At 37.2% G+C, this 27,977-nt stretch overlaps 1 protein-coding gene and 2 non-coding genes across 6 annotated transcripts in view; 2 read left to right on the top strand and 1 right to left on the bottom strand.

The window, feature by feature from the left end:
- The window catches only part of LOC145676400 (death-associated protein kinase 1-like), a 397,918-nt gene that overhangs the window by 309,089 nt on the left and 60,852 nt on the right, over positions 1-27,977 (top strand). For all 4 annotated transcript variants that reach the window (XM_081747256.1, XM_081747257.1, XM_081747255.1 and 1 more), the window contains 4 exons: positions 2,144-2,341; positions 6,928-7,082; positions 15,545-15,665; positions 22,938-23,130. In XM_081747256.1, coding sequence (XP_081603382.1) covers positions 2,144-2,341; positions 6,928-7,082; positions 15,545-15,665; positions 22,938-23,130 — 667 coding nt within the window. The remainder of the gene's footprint in view (positions 1-2,143; positions 2,342-6,927; positions 7,083-15,544; positions 15,666-22,937; positions 23,131-27,977) is intronic.
- On the top strand, positions 16,218-16,422 carry LOC145676402 (small nucleolar RNA U3). The gene has a single exon (XR_014129388.1). It is a non-coding gene; the product is annotated as a small nucleolar RNA U3 (small nucleolar RNA).
- Positions 19,750-19,954, bottom strand: LOC145676403 (small nucleolar RNA U3). Its single transcript, XR_014129389.1, has one exon. It is a non-coding gene; the product is annotated as a small nucleolar RNA U3 (small nucleolar RNA).

The raw sequence follows: 27,977 nt of genomic DNA, 5'->3' as shown, positions 1-27,977 counted from the left end.
TTAATCTACTAGTCATACGGAGCACTTTGATGAATAGCATATATAGGTCAAGTTGTTCTATATATTTGCAACCCTGAAGGGGTGGGGGCAAGGAATTGATAGCTGTTTTGGAACTTGCTCGACAAACCCTTTCAAAAAATATATAGGTTATCCCCCAGATTTAAGGTTCAGCTTTGGAGTAATCCCTAGTCAGTGCAGTATGCAATCACACACGACGATCTTTCAGCTCAAGTTTCCATTTCACTGTACTATTGTCTTCTGCAGTTTCAGGCTATGGAGTTGTCATTTGTCATTAGAACAGTTATTTTTCATCACTTTCTTGGAAAATAGCATTCACATTACCCTCACATAAGGTGGAAGAATCACCATCACTAAAATGAATGTAGCTTCATCCGTTGTGCTGTTATTGATAGATACCCACTTGAAAACATAATTTGATTTAAATATTGTAAAATTACATTAAAGCCATTAATACAAATAAAGGCTTGAGAGAATACTAAAGTAGAACCGAAATTCTAAGTTATTTGTATGTTACCAACGAGGAAATTTATTAAATATTTAAGCATGATTGCCAAAGATATAGGATTCTACAAAGGATTCTACAAAGGATTGCAAAGGATTCTAGAATAGGCCAGACGTTGGTGGTACAAAATGTCTGATCTCCAATTTTAAGAGGATAAATTGTGTGCGCGGTTACTTGGAGCAAGTGTGTCCAGGACTTTTAGTGTATCTAGAGCAATAGTGTCCAAGGTGATGACATCATCAGAGGACAGGAAGAGTGGATGGAACCCCAAGTCTTTAGTCAGAGAGATCACCGAAAGTTTGAAGAAGATCGTCACAAAGAAACATAGAACTAATACGGCATAACTGACTCAGCACTGAAACAACATAACTGATTGCAGCACTCAGTCAGCTTCGTCATCTAGTAGAACGATCTGTTACCACAATTACAGTCTGACAAGAGTTGCGTAACCTAATATCCGCTATCAAGTTTCGATTTCGAGACATCTAATCATTAGCGCCACAGTGCTAGCGTGAAAAATATGGTACCAACGACGAAAAACACATTCTCCCGTCAATGATTGGAAGAAAGTAAAATGATCCGATCTGTCATCTTCCAATAACAGGCTAAGTTTATGTATAGCAGATGCTCAAAGAGACGTATGATCCAGGCTGCCTACTTCTTACCTTAAAACACGGTAACGGCCTTTTTTCTGGTATTCAGCGCAATTTCATTATATTCTGTTGAGTGTGTTATTTACTCCAAAAGAACGAATTACTACCAGTGATAATGTGAATGTTTTAAGTGACCAGTTGGACCCTGTGGCAGATTTTGTACCCCAGCAGCGATACGGTCTTCCAAAATAACAATACGCCAATTCATACAGTCAAACCTGTTCAGACATAGTTTGAGGAACATCAGGATGAACTTCAGCACATCCCATCCCATACGACTTGAACATTATTGGATATCTGTGATTAATTTTAGAGCAGCAGCAAGTCCGGTGTAGAATCCGTCCTCGAATATCACTGACACAACTGAATTCTGTACTGCATAAGGCTGTTCCTCTGCAGATTTTCGATTTATATGTCTATATGAACACAGGGTGTTCAGCGCTATATTAGTCAGCTAATGACATTTTGTTAAAGTGTTCTCGTCATTTTGATTACTATGAGTTCCTCTCATTTCCTACAAGTGATTTCGCCACAAATGAATTACCTAGTTTTTTTGGTAGTCTTGCGTTTAGTCTTTCAGCAAATTGAATTCAATTGTTATATGGTACTTAGGAATTCCTTCTCTTAGCCATTAATTTCAGTATAGATATTCATGTATTGTTTGTACATTTATTCTGATGATATACACAAAGAAAATTTAGTAGCATCTTGTAGAATATGAAGGCAGGAAGATTGAGACAAAGTGCAGATCCTGTGCGTGTATCATCGTGGATTAAATTATATAGCGTGATTTTAATAATTTTTAAATGTAATAGTAAACTAGTTACCTTACTTATTCGAATTAAGGTTAGTCTACTTATCAATCTATCTATTAATAATTAATAGAAATAAGTATTTTTGAGACATGTTGCTTCCTATTTCTCTGGGAATCGTATAACGTGTTAATTCTGTCATTTATTTCTATTAGGAAGGTGAAACGCCTCTTCATGCTGCCAGTGCGCGAGGACACCTAGAATCTGTCCGTTGTCTGGTGGATGCTGGTGCAAGCTTAGACCTGTTGGATCGCCGCTGTGCTACTGCTCTACATTTAGCATTGTGTCGGAAGCATACACACGTTGCTATGCTGCTTCTGCATGCAGGGGCTGATTTTGATCTCCAAGATTGGGTATGTTTCACTTAATAATTTGTGGTTTGTTTAAGTATTTTCATACGCTGCTTTGTACTGTGCTGTGAAGATTCCATAGGTGTTGAATGTGGGGAAAGATCGATGAATCTGGATGTGAGTCCTCCAAGCTTAGGAGTGGTGAATTCTCTGGCAAACCTAGATGTAGTCATTCAAGCAGACTGGAGGTTGGCTACGAGACTGAAAACCCTATCCCAGGAAAATAACTGTATAAAGTGAAAAATAAAGTAGTTTTGTGATTCTCATAGTAAATGTTCCCCACTTGGGGTACAGGTAATCCACAAGCAAATTCGTACAGAGGAACTAGAAAAGAGAGAGAGGGAGATTCAAGGTGGGAACGTGATATGTTAGAAGTAACAATGCTATAAGTTTTTTTAATTAATGGGAGAACCGACGTTCATAGCTTAGATAGGGTTCTATATTAGGAATTATGTTTTACGGGAATTCTCAAGGTGGAGTTGGTAAACAGTAGATTATTGTACTTAATCTTGAAGACACGATGGTTAGGTATGGTAATCAAATCTGCATGCGTCATCGGAAGACTACTTTTACAGAGTGAATTGAAGTACATACATTTTCAACCTAATACCGAAATACAGGCTGAAAATAGTGAAATGCATTGTTAACAGTAGTCGGCGGTGATTGACGCCAAGGGTTACTAAGGCATATAGTTATTATATTTTTTAAAATACAGACACAGCAATAGTGATAAAACTTCCGTACTTAAGGGAAATGTACTCCTTCCAATTTTCTCTTGAATGAATGTACGTTCTAGCCTTTCATGGTGGTTAGTGAAGACGTCAAACAGACTAGCTTCTAGCAGGAATCTAACCCGAGGTACGTGAATCAAAGGTGGAAGATTTATATAATAAAGGTAAACATCCAAAGTCTGTGAACATACTAAATCGACTGTAAACTTTTTCCTTCAGGATTTGATCAGGCTCATCTCTTAGTTCTCAAGATCTTTATATAAATATTTGTTACTGTTTTTTATAGGGTTTACAACTTCAATCAGTTATAATTCTTTATTGGAACCACATACAGACTCGGTTTATATGTCATTATACTGCAAAACATTTCAAGTTTGACTCACGTAGTGAGTAGTTGTGAAGTTGACCACACGCGACGCCACCGGTCAGTCGTTGAAAATGAAGACTTTCACTAGTGCGGAAAGAGCTAAGTGCGTGTTTTGGTTTGAAAAAACGAAGTTAGCAACGAGTGTACAGCGTAAGTTTCGCACACAGTACGGCAAGGAACCACCCAGCAGACCAATAGTGTACAAATGGCACCAAACATTTGTTGAAATAGGTTGTTCTGTTTTGTTCTGTTCGACACAAAAGGCCCCAGGGCGCTCACCCGTGACTAACAATGTGGTGGAAATAGTTAGGAAGAGTTTTGTTCGCAGTCCTCGAAAATCTACACGACGTGCATCACAAGAAACTGGTATCCCTCAGACTTCTGTTTGGCGTGTATTGCGTAGACGTTTATCCATGAAGCCATACAGACTGTCCTTGATTCAAGCACTGAGTGAAGCAAATAAACATACCCGTCATGAATTCTGTGTTACCATGTTGGATCGCATTAGTGGTGATGAGTTATTTTTGAACAATGTGGTATTTAGTGAAGAATATATTTTTCACCTTTCCGGCCGAGTCAACACACACAAATGTCGTATTTGGGACACGGAAAATCCACATGCGCACATGGAGCTGGTTCGTAACAGCTCCAAAGTGAACGTGTTTTGCGCCGTTTCCAGAGCAAAGGTGTATGAACCATTCTTTGCTGAGAGCACCATCACCTGCATCGCCTATCTTGATATGCTCCAGAACTTTCTTGTTCCACGGTTAGATGAAGATGACCACGATGGCCGCTTATGGTGGCAACAAGATGGCGTCCCGCCCACTACCTGATAGACGTAAGGGAATGTCTTGATCAGCGTTTCCCAGATAAGTGGATAGGACGTGGTGGCCCAATTGCCTGACCGCCACGGTCTCCAGATTACATGCCACTTGACTTCTTTCTGTGGGGGTTTGTGAAAGATAAGGTGTACACTTCTCCCCTACCTGATAATGAACTGAAACATCGCATCGCAATAGCAATCGTGGATGTTACCCCCTAAATGCTGGCTACTGTTTGGCAGGAAATCGACTTTCGTTGGGATGTGTCCAGAATGACCGCAGGTGCACACATTGATGTGGTTCCAATAAAGAATTATAACTGATTGAAGTTGTAAACACTATAAAAAATCACTTTATATACAGGGTGTTAATGAACTATACCGACAAACTGTAAGAGGTGATTCCTCACATCAAACTAAGAGAAAAAGTTTATATGGACCTATGGCGAAAAGTGCATAGTTTCCAAAATCGCGAAAAAGCTAAATTTCAATAGACCCTATTTCGAATTCCAGAAACTGTGGATGGTGATTTTTATCAGCGTAAAGGAAGCTACGCATACGCAATCCAAAAGCGCATATTTCATCAATTGTCAATACATGTAGAGGGTATTCTCTACAGGGTGTAATTCTCAGATATGCCTTCAATAGAGTTTTCAGATATACCCTGATTTCAAGGAGGGTCCAAAGTTGGCAAGAGGTAAGCCTTGACTACAATGGACTTCTAATGCTTCAGAGGGAAAGAAGTGTTAGGAACCAGCAGCTCCAAGCTTTTGTGTGTTCGGAATAACGCGTGATGATATATATTTTGTCACGGTATATTTCACGTTTTCTTCATTTATAAGTGTGAAAGAAAACATCGCATCATGCGTTTTCCCACGTACGAAAGTCCGGGTTGCTGACGATCCTTAATACTTCCAACATCGCGCCAAAGGATTCCGTGTTCACTGCTATCAAGGCTTATCGTTTGCCTACTTTGGACCAAGCATATCTCAAAATTCGGTTGATGGCATGTCTGGGAATTTCATCTTGCAGGGTATACTGTGTACACCTATTGAACATTAAATGAAATATGCATTTTTGGATTGCATATGCGTGACTTCCTTTACGCTGATAAGGACCACCATCCACAGTCTCTCGAATTCGAAATAGGGCCTCTTGAAATTTGACTTTTTCGAGACTTTGGACTGCCCTAGCTCTGAAACTATGCACTTTTCGCCACAGGTTCATATGAACTTTTTCTCTTATTTTGATGTAAGGAATCACCTCGTACAGTTTGTCGGTATAGTTCATTAACACCTTGTATATATATAATATGTATTAACGCAATTCTATATAGATTCGTTAATTATTTCGCGGACTACTTTGTATTTCTCTTATAACTGTTACCAGTTTCCTAATAGTGACGATGGGAATCAACAGACTGGTATCTCATCAACTTACAATGCTTATGGCCAACCATTCTTTTCATAGACTATAGAGCAACAGAATTGTTAACACCTATAAGTACACATCGGTCAATTTGATCGATGGGCATTTTTACATTCTGATATTGGCAACACTGGTTGTGTTTGGCGCTCATCGTTCACAATACCTTCCTCTCTTCCCCGCTCCTATCACCACGCATAATATTGCAAAACAATGCTGCTCCCCAGATTGAATGCGTGCCTGATGATCGATTCCAGAAAAGGAAAACATGTGAGAAGTGCCCACCAGAAAGAGATAGAAAAACGCAACACAAATGCATCAAATGCAACCTCGGAATATGTATACAATGTCAAAGAAGAGTGTACACACTGTGCTGAAGAATGTGTGTGAGTGTGAACAAACAGAGGGAGTTTGTGAACTTTACACCAGTATATAATATGTCAATGTTGATAATTTTGAATAACAGTAAACTCTCTGTTTTTATAAAAGTTTCAAAATTGTAATACATTTATTATCAGTCATGTCTAATAATCTTTGTTACGAGTAATTTAAATGTTCTTTAGTCTTTTTATTGCTTTACAGTGTTTTTTAAATAGTAAAATAGGTGAAAAACATTAAAAATGCATACACGGTCAAAATGATCGCATGTGTACCTTTACGTTATAATGAACATGTGTTCCTATAAGTGTTAACCAAAAATGATACTTTTAGTTTGGCTACGTACAAGTATTTCCTGTAACTAAGCAAACGGATGATAAATGGAAATGACTGCTGCAAAATCTGATAGAAATAAGGGAGTGGGAAGAACCGGAAGGACTCCAAGAAAACTCATGAGCACAATAGTAACCCCTCTAATCTGGGATCGAACCAAAGGCTCTTCATATTACATATGATCTCTACCTCTAACTCTGAGGCATCTGCCAGAAGATTTCAGTTTGTTCAAAGGATTTTCAAACGCACGTGTAGATTCTAAATGTAAAGTAATGGAGTAATCTTCTGTAAATCACTTTAATCCATGCGGTATTTTAAACTACATTATAACTAGATAAAAGGAATTGATACATTATAATCTTTATAATCATCATTGTTAAAACGTACTGTAATCAATCCATGGGTTGGTGTAGGTTTATACAATTTTTCTCCCATATTGCTAAATTTTATGGATATAAACGATGTTTTGTAATATAAATGTATGATACTTGTACAGTTTAATATGTTATGAGTAATGTCCCACATTTTACTACAGGCTGGGAACACTCCAATTCACATTGCAGCTCAGGAAGGTCTACTGGCTGTTGCTCAAACCTTGTGTGCCTTTGGTTGTAATGTAGATGTCCCCAACAAACATGGGCTTTATCCATTGCACCTTGCTGCAAAGCACGGTCATACAGAAGTTGTCAGGTGAGGAATCTTACATACCCCATTACTTGGATCTTGTTTCTATGTTTACAGCATGTTATTATTTCAATATAATTGCGTAGCCAGCACCAATTTGGTTGGTTTATGATTTTTTTTTTAATCTGACTTGGCTTCTACCAAATTAGCGGTGGCAAGATTATACCATTTTGTTGCATTCTAATCTGAGTAGAGAATTACTTATATGGCTGAACTTCTTGCCGCTGCATGTGAAGTTATTAGGTTTTACTCTCTGAAAGTTCACGTATTATGGGACAAATAAACTGCTGTTTATTGCCTCACTTGTAAAAGTTGTCGAATCCCATATTTGTTTTATTGCGCTTAGTTTATATAACTATTGTAACTATGAGATTTCTTATGTAAATTTTGAGAGTAATAAAGCAGATAGGCAAGCGATGCGATCCTCCGACTACCCTCAACCAATCACAAACCGCTACCTGAATATCCAGAAGATAATACTTTGAACCTCGATGAAAATGAGACAGTGTGAGAAAGTTGAATGTAGTAGTAAGACCGCTAACTTCGCCTAAATTGTTATGTTTATATTCGTATAAGTTTGGCAGCGATCACTTTCATTCAAGTAAATGGTTGCTCAGCGCTTCTTGGTGAATGGCCAAATAACTTGCAATCGTAGGTACAGTGGTTTTTTGTAAAAATTGGAGTACTACTTGCGAACTGTGCACTGACTGAGTGAATCTTCACTAAACTTCCTTCGAATATTATATTGTACACTTATAACAGACTGAATAGCATAAAAATCAAAGACAAAAAGCACTTTCCTGCCAAAACATGTTGGAAACCAGTTTCTCTCATGTCGCTTCTTACGGCGAACTTTGTAACAATGACAGTTAAACTTTTTGAACTTCTCTTTCCTTGAGCTTGAAAGGTTAGGGTAGATGGTTATTATTATTAAGACCAATAATAATAATAATTACAGCCCGGATTTATATGCAAAATGCATGTTTATAGTAACATGCAGAAACGTATGGAAAATGTCTTCTTCTTTCCGATGGACTTGCAAGGATTCGTTTGAGACTCACGTGTTGGTGCATATAAGTGCATATTTTGAGTGAATTTCGATGTGCATGCATATATCGTAAACTTTGCAGTATACTGCATATTTCCGAATTTTATTGCTACATACTAGCACATCACAAGAAAGTAGTTTATATTTCAAGTGAACTGACTCACTTTGTAAACACAGATGTAGAATAAAATGTTGTATAGAATAATAGAAGACAGTGTTGTATCCTATCCTAAATTAGTCCACCTGACTTGTTTTGCACACAGTCTTCATTGCGTAGCAGAAACAATCAGATGCTAATATCTAGCAGTAGACGCACTTGTATCAAATGTAAAGAAAGTATTTGTGGAAGATCCATCGCGCGTACGGATCTTTCGCAAAGTTGCGAAAAATTTTCCAGTAACTTCTCAACCAGTGGAGCTCGTGGCTAGAAGCTATGCCATATTATGCATATAGCTTAAATCAAGTGAAGACAGTTGTAGATTCACTAAGTCCCGATGATGCAGCCACTATTTATGTGTTTCAAAAATGCTGACATTGAGAACAAACTTAAATACATATACAACCACTTCTCAAGAATACCTGAAATTATCAGACAGTTGGAATCCTGTAAGAAAGCTTTGCAGCATTCACTCTTCTTGTTGGGCGAATTATCGCAGACTTTGTCCAGTGAAACAACTCACGGTCTTGCGAAAATAGCGTCAGATAAACTTTGCAAAGTGTTAGGCAAAATTTGCGGGTATAAAACAATCTGTGCCATTTCAAATGTACTTAAGGTGAAAACAAGGAATTGGAAGAGAACGTAACACAGGAAGACATTTGGTGGTTTTTACATGCACCAGGGACTTCTGCTGATGCAGAAAGAAACTTTTCGACCTACAAAACATTTTTTACTGATAAACGCAGAGGGTTGACAGAAGAAAACCTAAGGAAGATGTTATAGTTCATTGCAACAGAGATCACTAAGATAAGATATTTTTGAAAGAAACTGACACTTTATTTTCTTAGTCCATATCGTCGGCGGCAATTCAAAACCTGCTATGTGCATTTTGCAGGAGAAGCGAAAAACAGTATCCTGGTTAGCTTTTTGGCTTTATAAAAGTGATGTTATAAGTAATATTTGATGCTGCACGTAACTTGATACCTTTTCAAGTAACTTGAGAAGGTACCAGTTACGTGCAGCATCAAATATTACTTATAACATCACTTTTATAAAGCCAAAAAGCTAACCAGGATACTGTTTTTCGCTTCTCCTGCAAAATGCACATAGCAGGTTTTGAATTGCCGCCGACGATATGTTAAATTTTAAAATGCATATTTTAGTGCATATTTTTGATAGTTTTCGTGCATATTTTGGGGTTCGTTTGTGCATGGAACTCCGGGCTCTAATAATAATAATAATAGTAGATATAAAACATACACATCAGTAATATAAAAAAGCTACTAGTAATAAGATGATAGAAATATAAGCACTTTTGTATATGAAAACATTGTAATTGAAAATACTGTGTACATTGTAATTTTAGAAAGAAAACAAAATATAATTTAAAATAACTTACTCTTTACAACGTGACGTCATTTGAAGACCTGAAGACCGTTTCCTCAGTTTTTTATCAACATTAAAAGTTATTGGTAAAAATGATATGCAAGGTAGCGGTTAAACTAAATCAGAATTCGGAGGAAATTTGGTCGTGCTAACTCTCACCAATTCGAGAATTAAACAAATTAATTGGTGCTAATAGACACCTATTCGTACGAATAGAATGGAAGTAACATAATCACATGTATGAACATCAGTTAATTTGTGAGTTTTGTTTGTCCAGATGTTATACGAATATCTGACCCAATAGAACCGTGGTCTAAATCGTCAGTCGATGATTATCAAAATGATACTTTATATTGTGCTGTATAGTAGGGTACAATCTGGCCAACTTAACGGGGAGTCGTAGCCAAAGTCGGTCTATTACCTTAAAAGTGAGGTTAATTATCAGAATTCACAATTTCAGTCACACATTTTACATACAAGTGAAAGACGTTAGCTACCTATTCAGGTAGTGTTGCAAATGCCAAAACTTGCGGGAGTGGGGTCAGGAGGAGCAAATGCTCTTTCCTTTAAACTTCCCGCTATTCAAGGGGGGGCTACTTCAAGGTAAAACTTTCTAACTGCATATGATACAATATGAACATGAATGTATAAATGAAACTTGGAATAGGTTTACCACATCCGAAAGAAAGGACTCTTTAAGTGAAACGAAAATGTGATCTGAGCCCGTATCAGTAAAATATCTACTATTAATACTCCCAGAGATATTCTACGAGGAATGATCAATAAAGAGTTATCATAAATGAAACAAGCATAATTACCTGTACTAATCCTCCAAATGATGATGGTATTTTTCAAAATAGTCCCCATTACATGCAATGCACTTGTTATCAAAGACATGCTGGGGGCCATTTTTTGACAGATTCTTCAAAATCGCCTCCTTAGTTTTCAACATTGCCGTAAAGGTGTAAAACACCGTCCCCGGAGGCGTTTCTTCAAAGTTGGAAAAAGAAAGAAATCACAAGGTCTAAATCAGGGCTATATGGAGGATGGGGTACATATGGAACGTTGATCTTTGCAAGATAGTCAATAACATTGGCAATATGGGGCCTGGCATTATTATGGTGTAGCATCCATCCTGATTCTTTCAAATGTGGTCGTTTCCGATGAATGTGACCTTGGAGGATTTGCAATACACCCTTATAATTCACTCCAGTGACACTTGTATGTACTGGGACATGCCTCGAATATCGAAAAATGAGATGACTGTAACTTTGTTAGCAGGAGCAACCGCTCTCGCTTTCTTGAGTGTTGGTGATGAAGGAGACTTTCACACAGAACTCTGCTGCTCGGATTCAGGGTCATAATGATGAAGCCAACTTTCATTGGCAGTGATGATTTTCGACAGAAACATGGGATCGTTTTGCAGCTTTGTTTTCCACTTCGAATAAACCTCCATACGCACAGCCTTTTGATCGGGAATGAGCAATCGTGGAACCCACCGCGGACACACATGTGACATATGCAGTTTGTCTGTGAGCAGCGTATGAGCGGAACCAAATGAAATGTCCATTCTTTGCGCTAGTTCTTTTATCGATCCACGATCTTCTCTCACTATCATAGCAGCAGTGTTGATGTTCACTCCCGTCAGTGCAGTTACTGGTCCATCATCCTTTGAAGTTGATTGTCACCCACCGTTAAACATTTTTTAAACATTTTGAACCATTTTCGCGCTGTGCTGTAGGGAAGAACAGACTCCCCATACGCCTCCTGTAACATCGCATATGCTTCAGCCGCTGTTTTCTTCAAGCGAAAACAGAATTTCAATGCACTGTACTGTTCTTCGCGTGTCACTTCCATGTTACCTTATGCGAAACTGAAATTACGTGTGCTTGAACGGCTGCCAAGGTCATATTTCTAATGTCATGACATTCAAACTTGCTTGATCTATTCGTCGCTTCTCCCATTACATAGACGTGTTTCGTTTTCTGTGTCTTGCTGTTGTATTCACGTCATAAAAACTGATCATCAGTCTTCATTGATCAGCCTACGTATATTTTTTTTACCTTTAAGATGTTATTCCCTCTTGTTTATTGTTCCCTCAATTTAACTAGTGAAGCATGGAGTGGGCCAACCATACCACCTCCAAAAGAACTGAAAATAATTTATAGTGGTGCTGCTAGCCTATCGTCTAAACCAGACAGTCAAACTCAGTACATCAAGTAGACCAAATAATCATTAGAGTACAACAGTGCAGGCCACAAGAAAAAGCCATTTTCATACTTAATCATGTTTCGTAAAGATCACTCTTAACCAGCAGGCGCAATATTGGACTAAGGAAAAAATTGGTCAAGTGCTATATAGAGAGCATTGGACTGTATGGTTCAGAGGCTTCGGCATTACGGAAGTTAAATTAGAGAAGAAATTTTTAGAGAGCTTGGAAATGTGGTGTTGGAGGAGATGGGAAAGATTAAAGAGACAGAGAGACAAACAAACGAAGACGTTTTAAAAGGGATTGGAAAGAAGAGGACGTTTCTAGCCAGCATCCTTCGCAGGAAGGCCAACTGGATTGGACACATCTTGCGAAGAAATTCTTCTTCATACTACTATAGAAAGGAGGATGGAAGGAAAGCGAGAAATAGGAAGAAAAGGAACACAACTGATCGATGGTTTGAAAAATAGAAGAAAATATTGGGAGTTAAAAGAGGAAGCTGAAGATCGAGAAATAACATTTCCAGGCCCAAATCTTTAAAAAAATAAATAAATAAATAAATAAATAAATAAATAAAAATAAAAAAACTCAGGACCTGCCAAAAGGCAGAATACTTAATAATAATAATGGTGAAAAGTAAGTAAATATGCAAAATCTACCTAATACTATGGTTCTTTAAGTAATAGAAGGGACATAAGGAAATTCGGAAAAATGACATCTTTGTTTTACGTCCAACGGTTATGCCGGCTAGACTAAAGGAGACGGTGATGATGAGAATTCAATGAATGATGGAATGAAGAAAGTGGGAGGAAACGGGAGAACCCCGAGAAAATTCACGGACACGATGCTTGTCCACTATAAAGCTCACGTAGTGCGAGCTGGGATTGAACCAATGACCCAGGCACCAGAGGTGAACGCAGTACCACTGAGGCACCGCAGCCCCATAAGGAATTTTGGGCAATATATGTATGTGTATACAGTTTCTTGCCTAACACTTGTCATCCTTTTCGTGATACCAATTTTCTGAGTCTGGAGATACGCTGATTACATTAGCAATTTTCAGAACAAAGATCAAATGAATGTATGTCTGTTTTTGATTTGCGTCATACTGAATTTATGTGTTAGATCCATCTGTAAATGGACTGGCACTTTCACATCGGTTGAAAAGGAGGCAGTAAACAAGGATAGGTAATCTTCGATAGATCTGATGTCGCGAAACCTTTCTTCGAATTCAGTCGGTAATGCTGAAGCTTTTCGGCGTATGTTCTGTACAAAACAGGTTCCTTTGAACTAGTTTCTGCTAACTGTTTCTTCCAGAGCAATAACTTGGATTCGAAAGTTTTAAACCTGATCATTGGTATTCGTTTTTGTAATATTGAGCATAAGGACAGACCTTGTAACCATATAAAATCTGTCAGTAAGCTGGTGTTTCGTTCGTTCATTTCCAAAATGTAGCGAACTTCATCTCTCAAGCTCCAGAACCTTCTCAGAACCGTGGAACAGATTAGCCACTATAAATCTGTGTAATTGGGAAGCCCAGACATACATGTTTCCCGAATCTTCAAAGAAAACAGAAAATTGTCGCTGCTTTATGCCATAAAATATTGCAGACTTGATTTATGAAAAAGGTTTTGTAACATGTTTTCGATGTAAATCACTTTTAGCAAAATATATATACATATATGTATTTTTGGTTTATTTTCTCGAGGTAAACCGAGAGTCAGAGAAAATAAATCAAGAGCCGCGAGTTTGACCTGCCTGATCTAAACAAAATATATTTCTCTAAGATGAAGAATAAATGTCAGTAAAATGCCAACTGGGGCTCTTAGAAATAACAAAAATATGTATTGAAGTTTTAATTTCTAAGGAGTCCAAATTTGATATTTCATATTTTTCCAGGAAGACCTAAATATGAATGCTTAAATTCCAGAGAATCAGAAATATTTTCATTTCCTACATTATGGTTTCCACATACCTGAGAAGTCAAGAAACATTCTAAACCCAAGTAAAACTTTGATCGTTCTATTTTGATAATGCTATAAAGATAACTATGAAAGTTCAGGTCGTTTTTTCACCCTCCACCTTCAAACATCGATATGTTACATAAGACGTACCTGGAAGATCAAAAGTAGTCCCCATCAGCATCGAGGACCTTCTGCTGGCGTTCTGGAAGGCCATGGATTCCATCGCAGTAGAACTTGGTGGGCCGTGAAGCGAAGAAGGTAATAAGTGCATTTCGCACCTCTCATAGATTTCAACTGGCGTCCTCTAAGGTGGTTCTCCAAGGAATGGAACAGGTGATAATTGGACGATGCAATGTCCGGGGGCATGGCGGATGCAATGGTGTTTCCCATTCAAGGCGTACGTAGAATCGTGTCCCGGGTCATCCTAGCCACATGGGCTTAGCGTTGTTCTGTAACAGGAGGACCCCTTTGCGAATCAGAAGTGCTGGCTCCAGTTTTGATTTTTTTTCTTGAACACGGCTCAACTGCTAACAGTACACAATTGCATTGATGCTCTAACAAGCTGGTAGCACTTCCCGATGCACGATGCCGCGAGCAGTCCACCAAACACACAGAAGAAACTTCTGGCGCAGTACTGGTTTCGGCTGTTTTGGAACCGGTTCATGAGATGTTAACTAATGATGACGGCACCGTGGAAGTTCGTACAGGACCTACTTCTTATCACATGTTAACACCCTATCCAGAAATGGCTCCTTCCTCAGACGAGACAGCAAAGACACATAGGTGCCTGCTCGCGTTGCCTTCTGGCCTGGGATTAATCATGGGGGACCCATCGACCCAACTTATAGTGCTCCCCAAGTTGATGCAGGTGCTGCCAATGATTTCTCCACTCACACTGAATTGTAGTCCCAGTTCCTCACATGTCTAACCATTGTTCGCCTCACTTGCTGCTTTGATGATCCGGGTTTCGATTCCCGGTGGGAGAACAGTTGATCGACCAAAGTGGTTCGAATTTCACTATAATCAATAGATCCACGTATCCTTTAGCTTAGCAGACATAATCGTAGGACTTTAAAATAAATCAAACCAAAGCCTAATTGCTGCCTGCAGATCTTCATTTTGTACAATTGTTGGTCTTCCGGCACGTGGTGCGTCTTCGAGTGTTTCGTCACCGTCCTGAAACTTGTTAAACCACCGCTGCAGTGTCCGCGTAGTCACGACACCCTCATCAAAGGCTGGCATATCTCCTGGCCCTTCAGCGGCGTTTGATCCCTCGTACAGCATACACGCCGTTATGACGCTCTGTGAAGGTCCCATGTTCACTCTGTCCTTACGCAAGTTCACGGTGTAACTGAACTACCACAACCAGGTTGTATGTTGAATATACCAACACCAACAACTGACCTTCCCCTTATCTCTATTCGCATTCAACTCATGGTGTGAGGGCCAATGCAACACAGAACTTTCTTGGTTACCTTTATAGCTACAAATAAATCTTCTCCATGCAAGCTAGAGAAACACCATGATTTCTATCAAAATTATGGCGGTCTAAATCTCATTAGTGATTTCGGATACATTTTATAATATTATTATATGAAAAGGTGTAATGGAGTAGTTGGGAATTAACATTTGCAAGTAAGGGTATTTAGTTTTTATATATGTAACTGAGTGTTGTTAGAACTCAGTGTTAATTCTTTTTTACAGATGCCTTTGTTTGGCTGGGTGCAATATTGAACAGAAGAATAGAGATGGTATAAAAGCCGAAATTTCTGCTTTCAAACAAGGATACAATGATATTGGGGACCTCTTAAATAGGCTAAAGAATGTGAGTGCAGTATATTTTTTATATTACAAAGAACTTACTGTTTTAGTGTTAAAAATAAAGAAAAAGAGTTTCTATCAGTTACTAACATTGAATCAACAAACACAGCAAGAGCTTCCCATTCTTTTGGGAAGGAATGCCATTTTAGTATTATATCTGTGGAATATAGGCTCTAAGGCCTATATATAAGAGAAAAACGAGGCAAGCACTAGAATTACCAAAGAACTTAATGAAACCACCAACAGATGTCAGGTGTTGACCGACACCACAGAACAAGGCTTGTTTACTTCTTTTAAACTGACACAAGTAGACTATCTGTTCCATAGATGGCAGTACAGTTAGCTGTATTGTTTTAGTAAAATTTTCGGATAACCAGAGCATTTTAAATAAATACTTTTAAGCATATATTTTATCTTATAATGATTGTTATTGAATTAATGAAAGTTATTACTTGAGCAATGCATTCATTTTAACAATTACTACATTATAACTTTCTTCTTACAGTACATTATTGTCAAACTGGAATACTAAGGAAATTTTAAGGATCCACTAGACAAGATCATACTTCACAGGATCATTTCTGTAGTATGATTGGCATGTGTCTTTATCGAAAGATGAAGTCACTTAAACCACGATGATGAGATACAGTTGCTTTTCCTGAGCGTGAAGCCGATCTACAGTTCATTCGAACTGTTTGGTCATTGATGATCGCACCCATTTCTCTCTGAAGTGTGGAGGGAAAAGCAACTTTCTGAGTGGTTAAAAAAATAAATAAAACTTTATTGTGAAAGGTACTATGGCCTCGTACCTCTGTACAGAATTTAAAGTTCCTTTTCCTATCTTAACTATCTAAAGATCAGACTTTGTATCTCAAGATAACTCCCATTTTAAATAATATTGGAATTTCTTCATCTCCCACCTTTAGACCCCTTAAAAACTAAAAATATTCACTTTTGGCAGTTTTCCTGTGGGTTAGTACCAGAAGGCTATAATCATGCCAAATTTCATCGTTCTTATCTTGCCGAAAGTTCCTAAACATTTTGAGTTGTAGAAGGTGTCCAATATAAATAACATAATGATTTCCTACTTATTTTTGGATAAAATTGATAGCTAATCCTTTTTTAGTAATTTTAGGTAGCGATAAATTTATTTGAGTGTTGTTACTTGTTATTACTATCTTGAACCGTAGAATACAGCTTTTTCAATGATTCTTGTACAGCATATATAACATAGAGAATGTAGAGAAAGAATTAACTGGTTACAGATATTTTTACTACATTGATTTCTTCTCTTCATCAGGAGTGTACGAAGCGATTTGTGAATGGAATGACTCATGCATTGACAATACAAAATATAACATAAAACACGTTAGGAACGAAAAATTGAGCAAATAAAAATATATGTGTATATCAGGCCTTCCTAAACATGACAATATACAAGAACCTTGCGCACACCAAAACTAAATTCATCATAAAATAACATGGGATGGGAAGTGTTCGAAGGTTTTCATTGAAACAAAAAATCTAACATTTTTAACTCTTATGAATTAAATTTGGATAAAACATGGACACCACTAATTATAACACATTCGGGTCTTCTCATGTCACGTGAGTGTGATGTTTTTTCCTCAGTGAACGAAACACGTCTAGTAGGTAGGATGCAGTTTCCGTAGTTGGTACGCTACAGGAATCTCTGCTGGCGTCTTTCTATTCCTTAGTTATACAATTTGATTCTTCTCGCATGTACTTGCAAAAAAATCGAGATGGCAATGTTGCTGGTACAGAGCAAATTTTTATCCTTTCCACAAAATAAGTCTTTTTTTAGTATTGCATAGTATTTACTAGGCATATATATGGAAGGTTTTTATCCAGATAAAAATCTTACTGTTGGTAAAGGAATTTCTCGATTTCTGGGTCACATTTCTTTCAGGGTGTAAATATGTAAAATAAATTAATAAATATAGCTAAAATATTATGCTTTATCAGACGCTGAAACATTATACGTGCTGAACTGCGAGATATACATTGGTTTCTTAAGAATTGTAGATAACCGAGTAGACTCAGTCTGATTGAGATTATCTGAAGATTATTTGTAAAAGAAACACACAGTGTATATGGATCAATAGTCTATTACTATTTCCGTTTTTCTCACATTTTGGGACATAAAACGCTTGTGGTTGGGATACTTTCGAACAACAGAAAGGTTTTCGAAAAGTATAATTGATAAAAGGGAAGTATGCTGTTTGGAAAGATCTGAAATGGAAGATCAGATACCTCAGAAACGTTAAAAATATTTCGTAAATTATTATTATTTTCATTTTTTCACTACAAAGGTTATCATCTACACAAAATGCAACTAAAATGATGCAAACATTTGATTGTATTTTTCGTCGAACTTTTTGAATGTGTGCAAAATGCATTATTTACATAATACTGCCAAAATATATAGAAGTGTATAAATGACTTACATATAATGTGTTACGTTTATTGTAAGCATATATTTTCATAAAATATTAGATTATCCAAAAGTTCCTAGATGCTTTGTTACAAAAATTGGTTACCATTGTTTAAAAAAAAAAAAAAAAAAAACCTATCTGAGGAGCAATAATCGCAAGAAAGGCCCGACGTGAATGTAATAATTTATACAATAAAAATAGGGACAGTAGTCTGTGTTGGGTTAACCATAAATCAAAATAAGCACATGCTTAGGGCATCAAGCATGGGGGCACCACATAAATTTTTCCATAGTCGAATTTACTACTCATAGGTCATATGGTACGATACTGCAAATGGTGCATCTAAACCAGGGTTCGCAAAAGGAACCCCCACTCTAAATGAAAAAAAAAAAAAAATGGTAAATTCCCCCCATCTATTACTATGGGAAATATCTTGTGATCCTCCTTCTGAACCTTTCATATACAATTCGACATAACTCGATATTTCGCAAGAAATTCGAACGTCTCGTATGGACATCATTACGAAGCACCTTTAACCCTGTATCTTAATCCTAACTATATATGAAACTACATGAACTGACACAAAGGGGTATTTCTGTTTGCTGTGGAGGGTTGAAATTTGGCATGATTGTAGCTTTCCAGGACTAACCCACAGGAAAATTGTCAAAAGTGAATATTTTTAGTTTTTAAGGGGTCTAAAGGGAAGATGAAGAAATCCCATATATATATATATTTTTTTTTTAATGGGCGTTTTCTTGGGATACAAAATGTAATCTTTTAGATAGTTGAAATACGAAAAAAAAACTTGAAATTATGTAAAATTGTGGAATTAAGAGGCGCGAGGCCGCACGGTGAGTAAACATGGGTGTGATGGGATGGAGCTCCAAGCTAGGCCAAAATTCAGGAAATGTTAAGAGCAAATGCACAAAATTCACTCTTGATACAAAGGCTGATACATAAGAAACACGAGGCCGTAGGCAGAGCGAACGCGGATGTCTGGACGCCCCAGCTAGCCAAAGACTAGTCCTAACTATATATAAAACTACATGAACTGACATAAAGGGGTACCTCCGTTTCACGTGGAAAATTGAAATTTGGCATGATTGTAGCTAGCTTTCTGGGAGTAACCCAGAGAAAAATTGCCAAAAGTGAATATTTTTAATTTTTAGGGGGTCTAAATTGGGGATAAAGAAATTCCCCATATTATTTAAACGGATCTTTTTTGGACCTATAATCTCATATTTTTGGCACTTGGAATTGGAATAAAAACTTGAAATTCAGTATGTTTGTACGTTGTCGTTAGCGTTACCTAAGTAAATTACCAAAAATTTAAAAAAAAAATCCAACTTTAGAGTGGTTCTATAGAGAACTGAAAAATTCTCCACATGTTATTTATATGGGACATCTACACCCCAAATTATTGGGCATTTCCTACAGGCCTACAATGATTTAATTTAACATGATTGTGGGAGATGAAGAAATTTTATTTAAAATGGGCGTTATCTTGAGATACAAAGTCTGATCTTTTAGATAGTTAAGATAGGAAAAGGAACATTAAATTCTGTACAGAAGTACGAGGCCGTAGTACCTTTCACATTGGAGTTGATCAAGTTTTATTTATTTACTTTTTTAGCCACTCAGAAAGTTGCTTTTCCCTCCACACTTCAGAGAGAAATGGGTGCGATCATCAATGACCAAACAGTTCGAATGAACTGTAGATCGGCTTCACGCTCAGGAAAAGCAACTGTATCTCATCATCGTGGATTAAGTGACTTCATCTTTCGATAAAGACACATGCCAATCATACTACAGAAATGATCCTGTGAAGTATGATCTTGTCTAGTGGATCCTTAAAATTTCCTTAGTATTCCAGTTTGACAATAATGTACTGTAAGAAGAAAGTTATAATGTAGTAATTGTTAAAATGAATGCATTGCTCAAGTAATAACTTTCATTAATTCAATAACAATCATTATAAGATAAAATATATGCTTAAAAGTATTTATTTAAAATGCTCTGGTTATCCGAAAATTTTACTAAAACAATACAGCCAACTGTACTGCCATCTATGGAACAAATAGTGTACTTGTGTTAGTTTAAAAGTAAACAAGCCTTGTTCTGTGGTATCGGTCAACACCTGACATCTGTTGGTGGTTTCATTAAGTTCTTTGGTAATTCTTGTGCCTGTTTCTCATATATATATATATATATATATATATATATATATATATATATATATATATACTTCCTTTTTTCCCTTCTAGATGGAAAAACGCTTTAACAATGTTTAATTATTTTACAAAGGCAAATAAATACTAAATTTGATGGATTCCGAAATATGGCCATCTTATTATAATACTTGTAATCCCACCCCTTTTATCGAACTCATTCCTTTTGCTTTTTAGGTATATATATATATATAATGTGTGTGTGTATGTATGTATGTATACAGGGTGTTCATTTATTATGTAGCCAAAATCCACTTGTGAAATCCTCACACCTAAACAATAAAAAAAAAAGTCCATATGATCATTGGGCGAAAAACGCGTTGTTTCAAAGTTACGGGATGTCGAAATCGAGCAAATTGTAACTTTGAGTCTGCCTAGCTCGGAAACTATGAAAGATATCAACGGCGGTTAAAGACTATTAAAGAAACTAGTACGCTGTCTGTGTAAATAACCATGTTTCAGAGTTGAGACATATCGGCGCAATGGATTTTATAGAGGGAGCTGCGGTATAGGTTCCGCTCTTTCTCCTCTCTCTCTCTAAAATCATATGCGCCGGTACAACCCAACTCTGGAACGTGGTTATTTAAATAGACGTGCTAGTTCCTCTAATATTTGTTTAAGCGTCTTTGATATCCCTCATAGTTTTCGAGCTAGGCAGTCTCAAAGTTACAATTTTCTTGATTTCGGCATCCTGTAACTTTGAAACAACGCGTTTTTCGCTCTATGTTCATATGGATTTTTTTTTTGTTTGTTTGTTTGTTTAGGTGTAAAGATTTCACCAGTGAATTTTGGCTACATAATAAATTAACACCCTGTATATATATATATATATATATATATATATATATATATATATATATATAAAATAAAGGATAAAACTGTTCCCTTTATTCCTGTCTCGTTACCCAGACCCTTAGTAAAATCTTCAAAATTTGATCTCCATTGCAAGTTTTCAAATAACATCACTCTTATTGCTTAAGAGTTTAATCCAATTCCTCAATATACTCCGTTTTACAACATTCCGAACATATGGTATGCACAACTTTCATCCCCTTTTCTAGAATAAATACCATTTAAAATGGACATACGGAGAGGCAGGATCTTCTTAACGAATTTCCTAATTATCCCGTCTATCGTTTTACTAACCTCTGCCACCGTCCAACTAGAAAAGAATATAGGCAGTAGATAAGCCATTAATAGGATGAGCTTTTGGCTTGGTTTTAAACGAACTCTACTTGAACGAGTTAATAATAGATCCAAATACTTCTCTGAAAGATGCGGATATCTTCCACTTTGAACTGTAAAGTAATATATAAGATATCGAAAACCATCCAGTCCGTGAGGATACAGTCGTCTACTTTAAATGACTGTATATCCACTCATCATTTATTCCTGCATTCGGATTTTTAACGAACCATAACTTATCCTTAGCAACAATCTGGAAACATGCGCGGCCTCTGTCTTATGAAAGAGTTCGTCCATAACAGTGTTGAACAACTCAACAGATGGCTAAACGGGTCTCTCGAGAATCCGAGATATAGACATCTTATTATAATTGTAATCCTCACCCTTATTCTTTCATTCTAGGTCAAATATTAAAAACTGCTGTAACACGCGCCCTATTATTTTAAATGTAGCACTATATAATACTAAGCTGCATCTGGTCTCTTATATTACCTCGTTGGCTGAAAAAAAAAAAAAAATGTTGAATTCCAAACATTTAAAAAATGAAAGAGAAATTAGCTTATTTGCATTCCGTTTACCATACAAAACACTTCTAAAGATAAACAGCAAATTAGTATAAAATGTTACTAATAAAACAATGTTTCTTCGATACATATTTTATGCTACCGATCAAAACCCTACTGGCGCAAATCCCGAGGGGGTGAGAGGGACATGTCCCCTCAATCTTGGAACTGGAGGGGACTGTCCCCCCAAGAATTCGATTTGAAATGTGTTTTTTGGGGGAGAAATGTGATGATTTGTGTCCGACTGCCACAAAAGAAAGTGAGATTAAATTGATGTTCCTTGCTGTATAATATACAACAAGTTCACATCAGAAATCAGATTCATCTACCATAATACGAGTGTCACCCACCCCCACCCCCCAACCCCAAGAATAAGCCGCAAATCTGCTTGCCTTCCAATGTTGAAGAAAACTCTGCTCTCCTAATCCTCCACAGCATTGTTTTTCAACTTCATAAATATTTTGAACATCGCTTAAAAAAATGATTTGAACGGTCTTACCCGTCACCCTTAATGTTGATGACAGATTTGCGCCGATCAAAACCCTTATATTACCTCATGCATATTCGAGTAATTGACTAATGAATGTTTGTGGTATATATCTTGGAGATAGTACTCACCTCGATAAACTTCTAAATTATTTCATACCACACTATTTAAAAGTTGAATTTTGAAATTAATGGACATTACCTCAATCAAATTCTGTTGTACTTGCGATCAGTGTGTAAAAATCAAGCTCATCTATAGGTTCAATAGGTGGAGTTTTTTTAAGTAACATGAAACTATAGATTTTTAGGTCAAAGTAACTTATATTTTATCATATTTGTTTATTTATTTTTTTTAAAGGAACATCAGAGGGAAGAATATATAAGTCAATTGATTCCAACTGCGCAACCAATTTCAAGGATAAAAGTGAAATTTTTTGGTCATTCTGGTGTTGGCAAGTCAACTCTCATCGATTCATTGAAAGCTGGGTACTTCTCAAGTCTGTTCCGAAGAAGTAAAGGAAGTTCGGGACCACCAAGTATAAACTTGAAATGTAAGTCTGTTATGTGATATTTATAGATCGGAAACTTACACTGTAATTTTTATTTCACACTTACATTTCTCGTTCTATCTGGATTAATTATAGAACTATATGTGTTACATCCTAGAATATATATTTTGTAGGGTTTAAGCTGAAGTTGACACATTTGCATTTTATATAGTCCTAAGCTGAAATACTTGAAAATGTTCGAGAAAATTTCTAAATAGCCTATAGTCTTGAAATTTCCACAGAAAATAGTGTATTATACTCGTAGTGATTATTCCCTTCTAAAGTAAACAAGGAATGCAACGTTGGTAATTGAAAGTACTAAGAGTAGGTTGTATCGAAAAAGCAGGATGTTGATAATTAGCGTTGGGCTGGCTGGCAAGAGTCCCTTATAGGCTGAAAATCCCACCATTTAGATTTATTTTTTAGGTGATTAAAATATAAAAATCCACCATAGTAGTATGTATTTCGCAGTTTGATAATATTATGCATACATTTTTAAAAATTAATCTGCATATTTAATAAGCACAATTTTAAAAAGTCATAAGAGCTGTGTAATGGACAAACATTACATGTGTTAACGACTCTGTGCTTGTGTTCGTTTTCATTCACTTCATTATTTCATCATTATTCTTTAACTTCCATATGTATTGGTTCAAAAATAGCAACCGGAAACGTACCAGTACTTCTGTTTTAAGAAATAAAAAGATATGAAAAAAAAAAATCTAAATGCAGGTCTTGAAGATTTCCATTGCGTGTAAATGAAAGACTTTAAAATTATTCGTTGATTTCAGCTTTGCAATTTTTAATGTTTTTTTTCTTTTCTTTCTTTTATCCTTTCTTTTTAGCTTAATCCACGTATGTCCTTCGAAGAAAATGAAGTTTTCGAAATATCCTATATGAAATTATTCTTTTTAAAGGAAATGGTGGGTGTTATTCTTGAAAAAATTGAAAAGTTCTGCGTATGCAGGTATAGGTAGAACTAAATTATACCCGAAAACGTTTCTCCCACTTATTATGAATAGTGTAATACAGAATCACTGGAATATAAATAGTTCACTAATACTACAGGTAGTTAAAGAGAGGTATCTCAATGCCCAAGCAGCCGAGGGAAGGATCTCCACAGAGCCTCAAGCAAGCTAGGTGGAGTGAATTTAGGATCCTCAATGCTCCACGCAAGCAGAGGGAGGTTTGAAAGCCACAAAGCTCCACGAAAGCTGGGTGGCTGAGGTTAGGAGTCCCACAGAGTTCCGAGCACTAAGTGGGCAGGAAAGGAGGCCTAGAGCTCCCAGCAAGTTAAAGGAGTGGAGGGATCAGCCAAAGACTGATAGTAGTCGAAACAGAAAAGTTAAAAATAAGGACGCCCCTCGGGAAAGCCCGCGCCCTGGATAGTGGGTAAGACATCAACCAACATTCTACATGCCTCTCCCCAATGCAGTTAGTAACCTAAAGCTGCTGTCGGTGGGTGTGTCTCGCGGTTTCTATCTTTTTCGAAAGACGTTTACTCGCGTATCTGTGGATAATGTGTAAATAGAAAGAAAGAAGGGTAAAATAGAAGATAGGAAAGCGCGAAAGAAGATTTTATTGTCTTGATAGAGGGATAAAAAACCTGGAAACCAGGAAAAAAAACCTGTATCGGTCATGCTGCATGCAATAGTATTTGCATGGCAAAACCACTTGAGAAGGGTGGCGAAAATCCATGTAAAAATGTCTGTATTAATAAATTAATAATTTATATTTTAATTTAAGTTACAAAAACCTATCTGTATATGTTAACTATCTGTGTTGTCTGAGTAGTCGCTGTAATCTTCTTGGTTTTATAGCTTCTCCACTCGTATGGCGGTGGCGCTGGTGGCCCTATCGACTGCCACTGTAGTAATTTGTAGTAGGACGCATATGATTGGTTTAGAAACATGAGCACGTGTCCGTTGCTAGTAAATAAAACCATGTGCGGGATATTACAACATTTACATTTTTGTAAGAAAATAGATCTACATTAACTGTTAGCAGGGGTGTAGCCAGCAGATTTCTATAGGAAGGGTCCGTCGTTTTTGAAGGGGGGCCAGCTACAATCTACAAAAAAAAAAAAAAAAAAGTGTTGCAGCTAGTGTTTTTGAAGCTTGAAAAAACTGAAAAATTTTGGTTCCTTCCGGAAAACTAAAAGCACTGTTTTTTGCTTATTATTATTATTATTATTATTATTATTATTATTATTATTATTATTATTATTATTATTATTATTATTATTATTATTATTATTATTACAGTGAAACATCTCTAAAGCGGACAGCCGTGGGGAATCAATAATTGTCCGCTATAGAGAGGTGTCCGCCTTAAAGAGGTTTCAATATTTTCTTACGTAAATTACTAAAGAATATAATATGCAATTAGAAAAAGATATTTTCGCATGAATCATGTATTTACGAATATTACAAAAATGTTATTGTACCTGCATTATCCTCCGCCATCCAATACTCTATGTTCCAGGCACAACATGGAAATAAGATGTTATAGTTTTCTGCGCTTTACATTTATCGCTCCTTATTAGTTTTCAGTATGTCGCTTTAATTTGTGGGTTAATTGTAGTCCAGCAATATCTTTTTTCGTACGTTATGTGTACACGCGGGCAAAAAATACCAAACTTGTCTTCTGCTTGGTTGGAGATTCCAGCGGGACAGTAGCATAACGTGTCATCCCAAACGGCAAGCAACTGTCAATCACTTTTGTGTCTAAAACAAGTTGGGTGGTAGTGGAATGCAGGCCAAGGACATGAGAGTGTTTTTAAACAGAGATTTCGTCTGGGTTGCTGAGTCAAAGTTGAGGAGGCAAAATGAAAAAAAAATGAAATCTTTTGAGTTTTACGTCCCACAGTTATGCCGGTTAGGCTAAAGGAGACGGTGATTATGAGAAATGAAGAAAGTGGGAGGAAACGGGAGAACCCCGAGAAAACCCACGCACACGATGTTTGTCCACCAGAAAGTTCACTTGGTGGTGGCTGGGATTGAACCCGAGACCCCAAGCACCAGAGGTGAACGCTCTACCACTGAGCCACCGCGGCCCAGGAGGCAAAATGTTGTCACAATGCTTCTTGATGACACATGTATGAATTACTAAATGTATTTTTAATGTACTTTTCAACTTGTTTCTAGAGAAAATGTCCGTAATATGGAGGTAAATAATACCTATGAAAGACAGAAAAGACTGTCCGTGTCCGTACTAGAGAGTGTCCGCTTTAGAGAGATTTGCCAATATGTTTTTTTCCTATTACAGTTTTGGGGATTACAAAATATGTCCTTTACGGGAGGTGTCCGTTAGTAGAGGTTTCACTGTATTATTATTATTATTATTATTATTTATTAATTTTTTATAAATTATATTACAAATAGTTTTTATTATATTTAACCAAGAACTACTGCCCCGGACCAAACATTATACCTTTGCACATAACTATTTCAATATACAGAACCTATCTATAAAGGTAACCAAGAAAGTTCTATCGCTTTCTCACCCACCACCTCCGAACATTCATATGTCACCTAACACGTACCTGGAAGATCAAGAATAGATAGACAACCTTCTGCAAACGTTCTGGAAGGCCATGGATTCCATCGCGGTAGAGGTTGGTGGACCGTGAAGCGAAGAAGGTATCAAGTGCATTTTGCACCTCTACTAGGAATTTGAGCTGCCATCCTTTAAGGTGATTGTCCAAGGAAGGAAACAGATGATAATCGGACAGTGCAATGTCTAGGGAGTATGGCGGATGCAATAGTATTTCCTATCCAAGGCGTAGAATGGTGTCCCGAATCATCCAGCCACGTGGGGCTTAGCGTTGTCCTGTAACATAAGGACCCCTTTGGGATTCAGAATTTCTGGCTCCAGAGTTTTGAGTTTCTCTTGAACACGGCTCAACTGCTGACAGTACACAGTTGCATTGATGCTATGACCAGCTGGTAGCAGTTCCCGATGCACGATGACGCGAGCAGTTCATCAACACACAGGAGGACTTTCTTCTAGTGCAGTGCTGATTTCGGCTCTTTTGAGCCGTTCATGGGATGTTAACTAATGATGACGGCGCCGCGGAACTTCGCACAGGACCCACTTCTCATCACATGCCAACACTGTCCAGAAATGGCTCCTTCCTCAGACGAGACAGCGAAGAAAGACAGGTGTCTGCTTGCGTTGCCTTTTGACCCGGAGTCAATTTATGTGGGACCCATCGACCCAACTTCTAGTGTTTCGTCAGTTGATGAAGGTGCTGCCGAATGGTTTCGCCACTCACACTGAATTTTCCCCATGGCGTAAGCGTCGGTGGACCACAAATGGGCAATTAGCGACATCTCACCAAACATTGGCGGCGCCGCAGCGACGATCCCCGGTGGCCCCTCTCCCGTTTTGAAAATTATACCACCAGCGGCAGAGACGCGACAAAACGCCAATGAACCACAAATTTACTCCCCCAAAATATGTTAAATTGGCTATATGTGAGATTTAGTTACATTAAGGTGAGTCAAAAAACACTTTTAAAAAGTATCAAAAAAATTACCCCGAAGATCACTCGAACCACCAACCTTATGATTACTAGGCGAGCTCTCTTCCTACTTCGCTACGAAGGGGATGAAGGAAACGTCGCTTGTAAAGGGATATATCGTTAAGATCTTTTTAATTTGGCCAATCAGAGTGCTCATGTGTTCGCCATGTAGTTTTGTAACAAAATGACGCGTGTCTATTTACTTTATTTCATAGTTCTCGCATACTCACTTTCTAATTATTGACGACAGTTGTCATCTAAATTCATACAATTATCGCACTTATTTCAAGATTTTTCACTTCATGATGTTGAGGCAGAGGTTATT

This window comes from Thermobia domestica, unplaced genomic scaffold (assembly GCF_964235325.1).
Source record: "Thermobia domestica unplaced genomic scaffold, izTheDome1.hap1.1 HAP1_SCAFFOLD_149, whole genome shotgun sequence".
NCBI classification, from domain to species: domain Eukaryota; kingdom Metazoa; phylum Arthropoda; class Insecta; order Zygentoma; family Lepismatidae; genus Thermobia; species Thermobia domestica.
The sequence above is the reverse complement of the archived record's forward strand: the minus strand, read 5'-3'. Positions and strand labels throughout refer to the sequence as shown.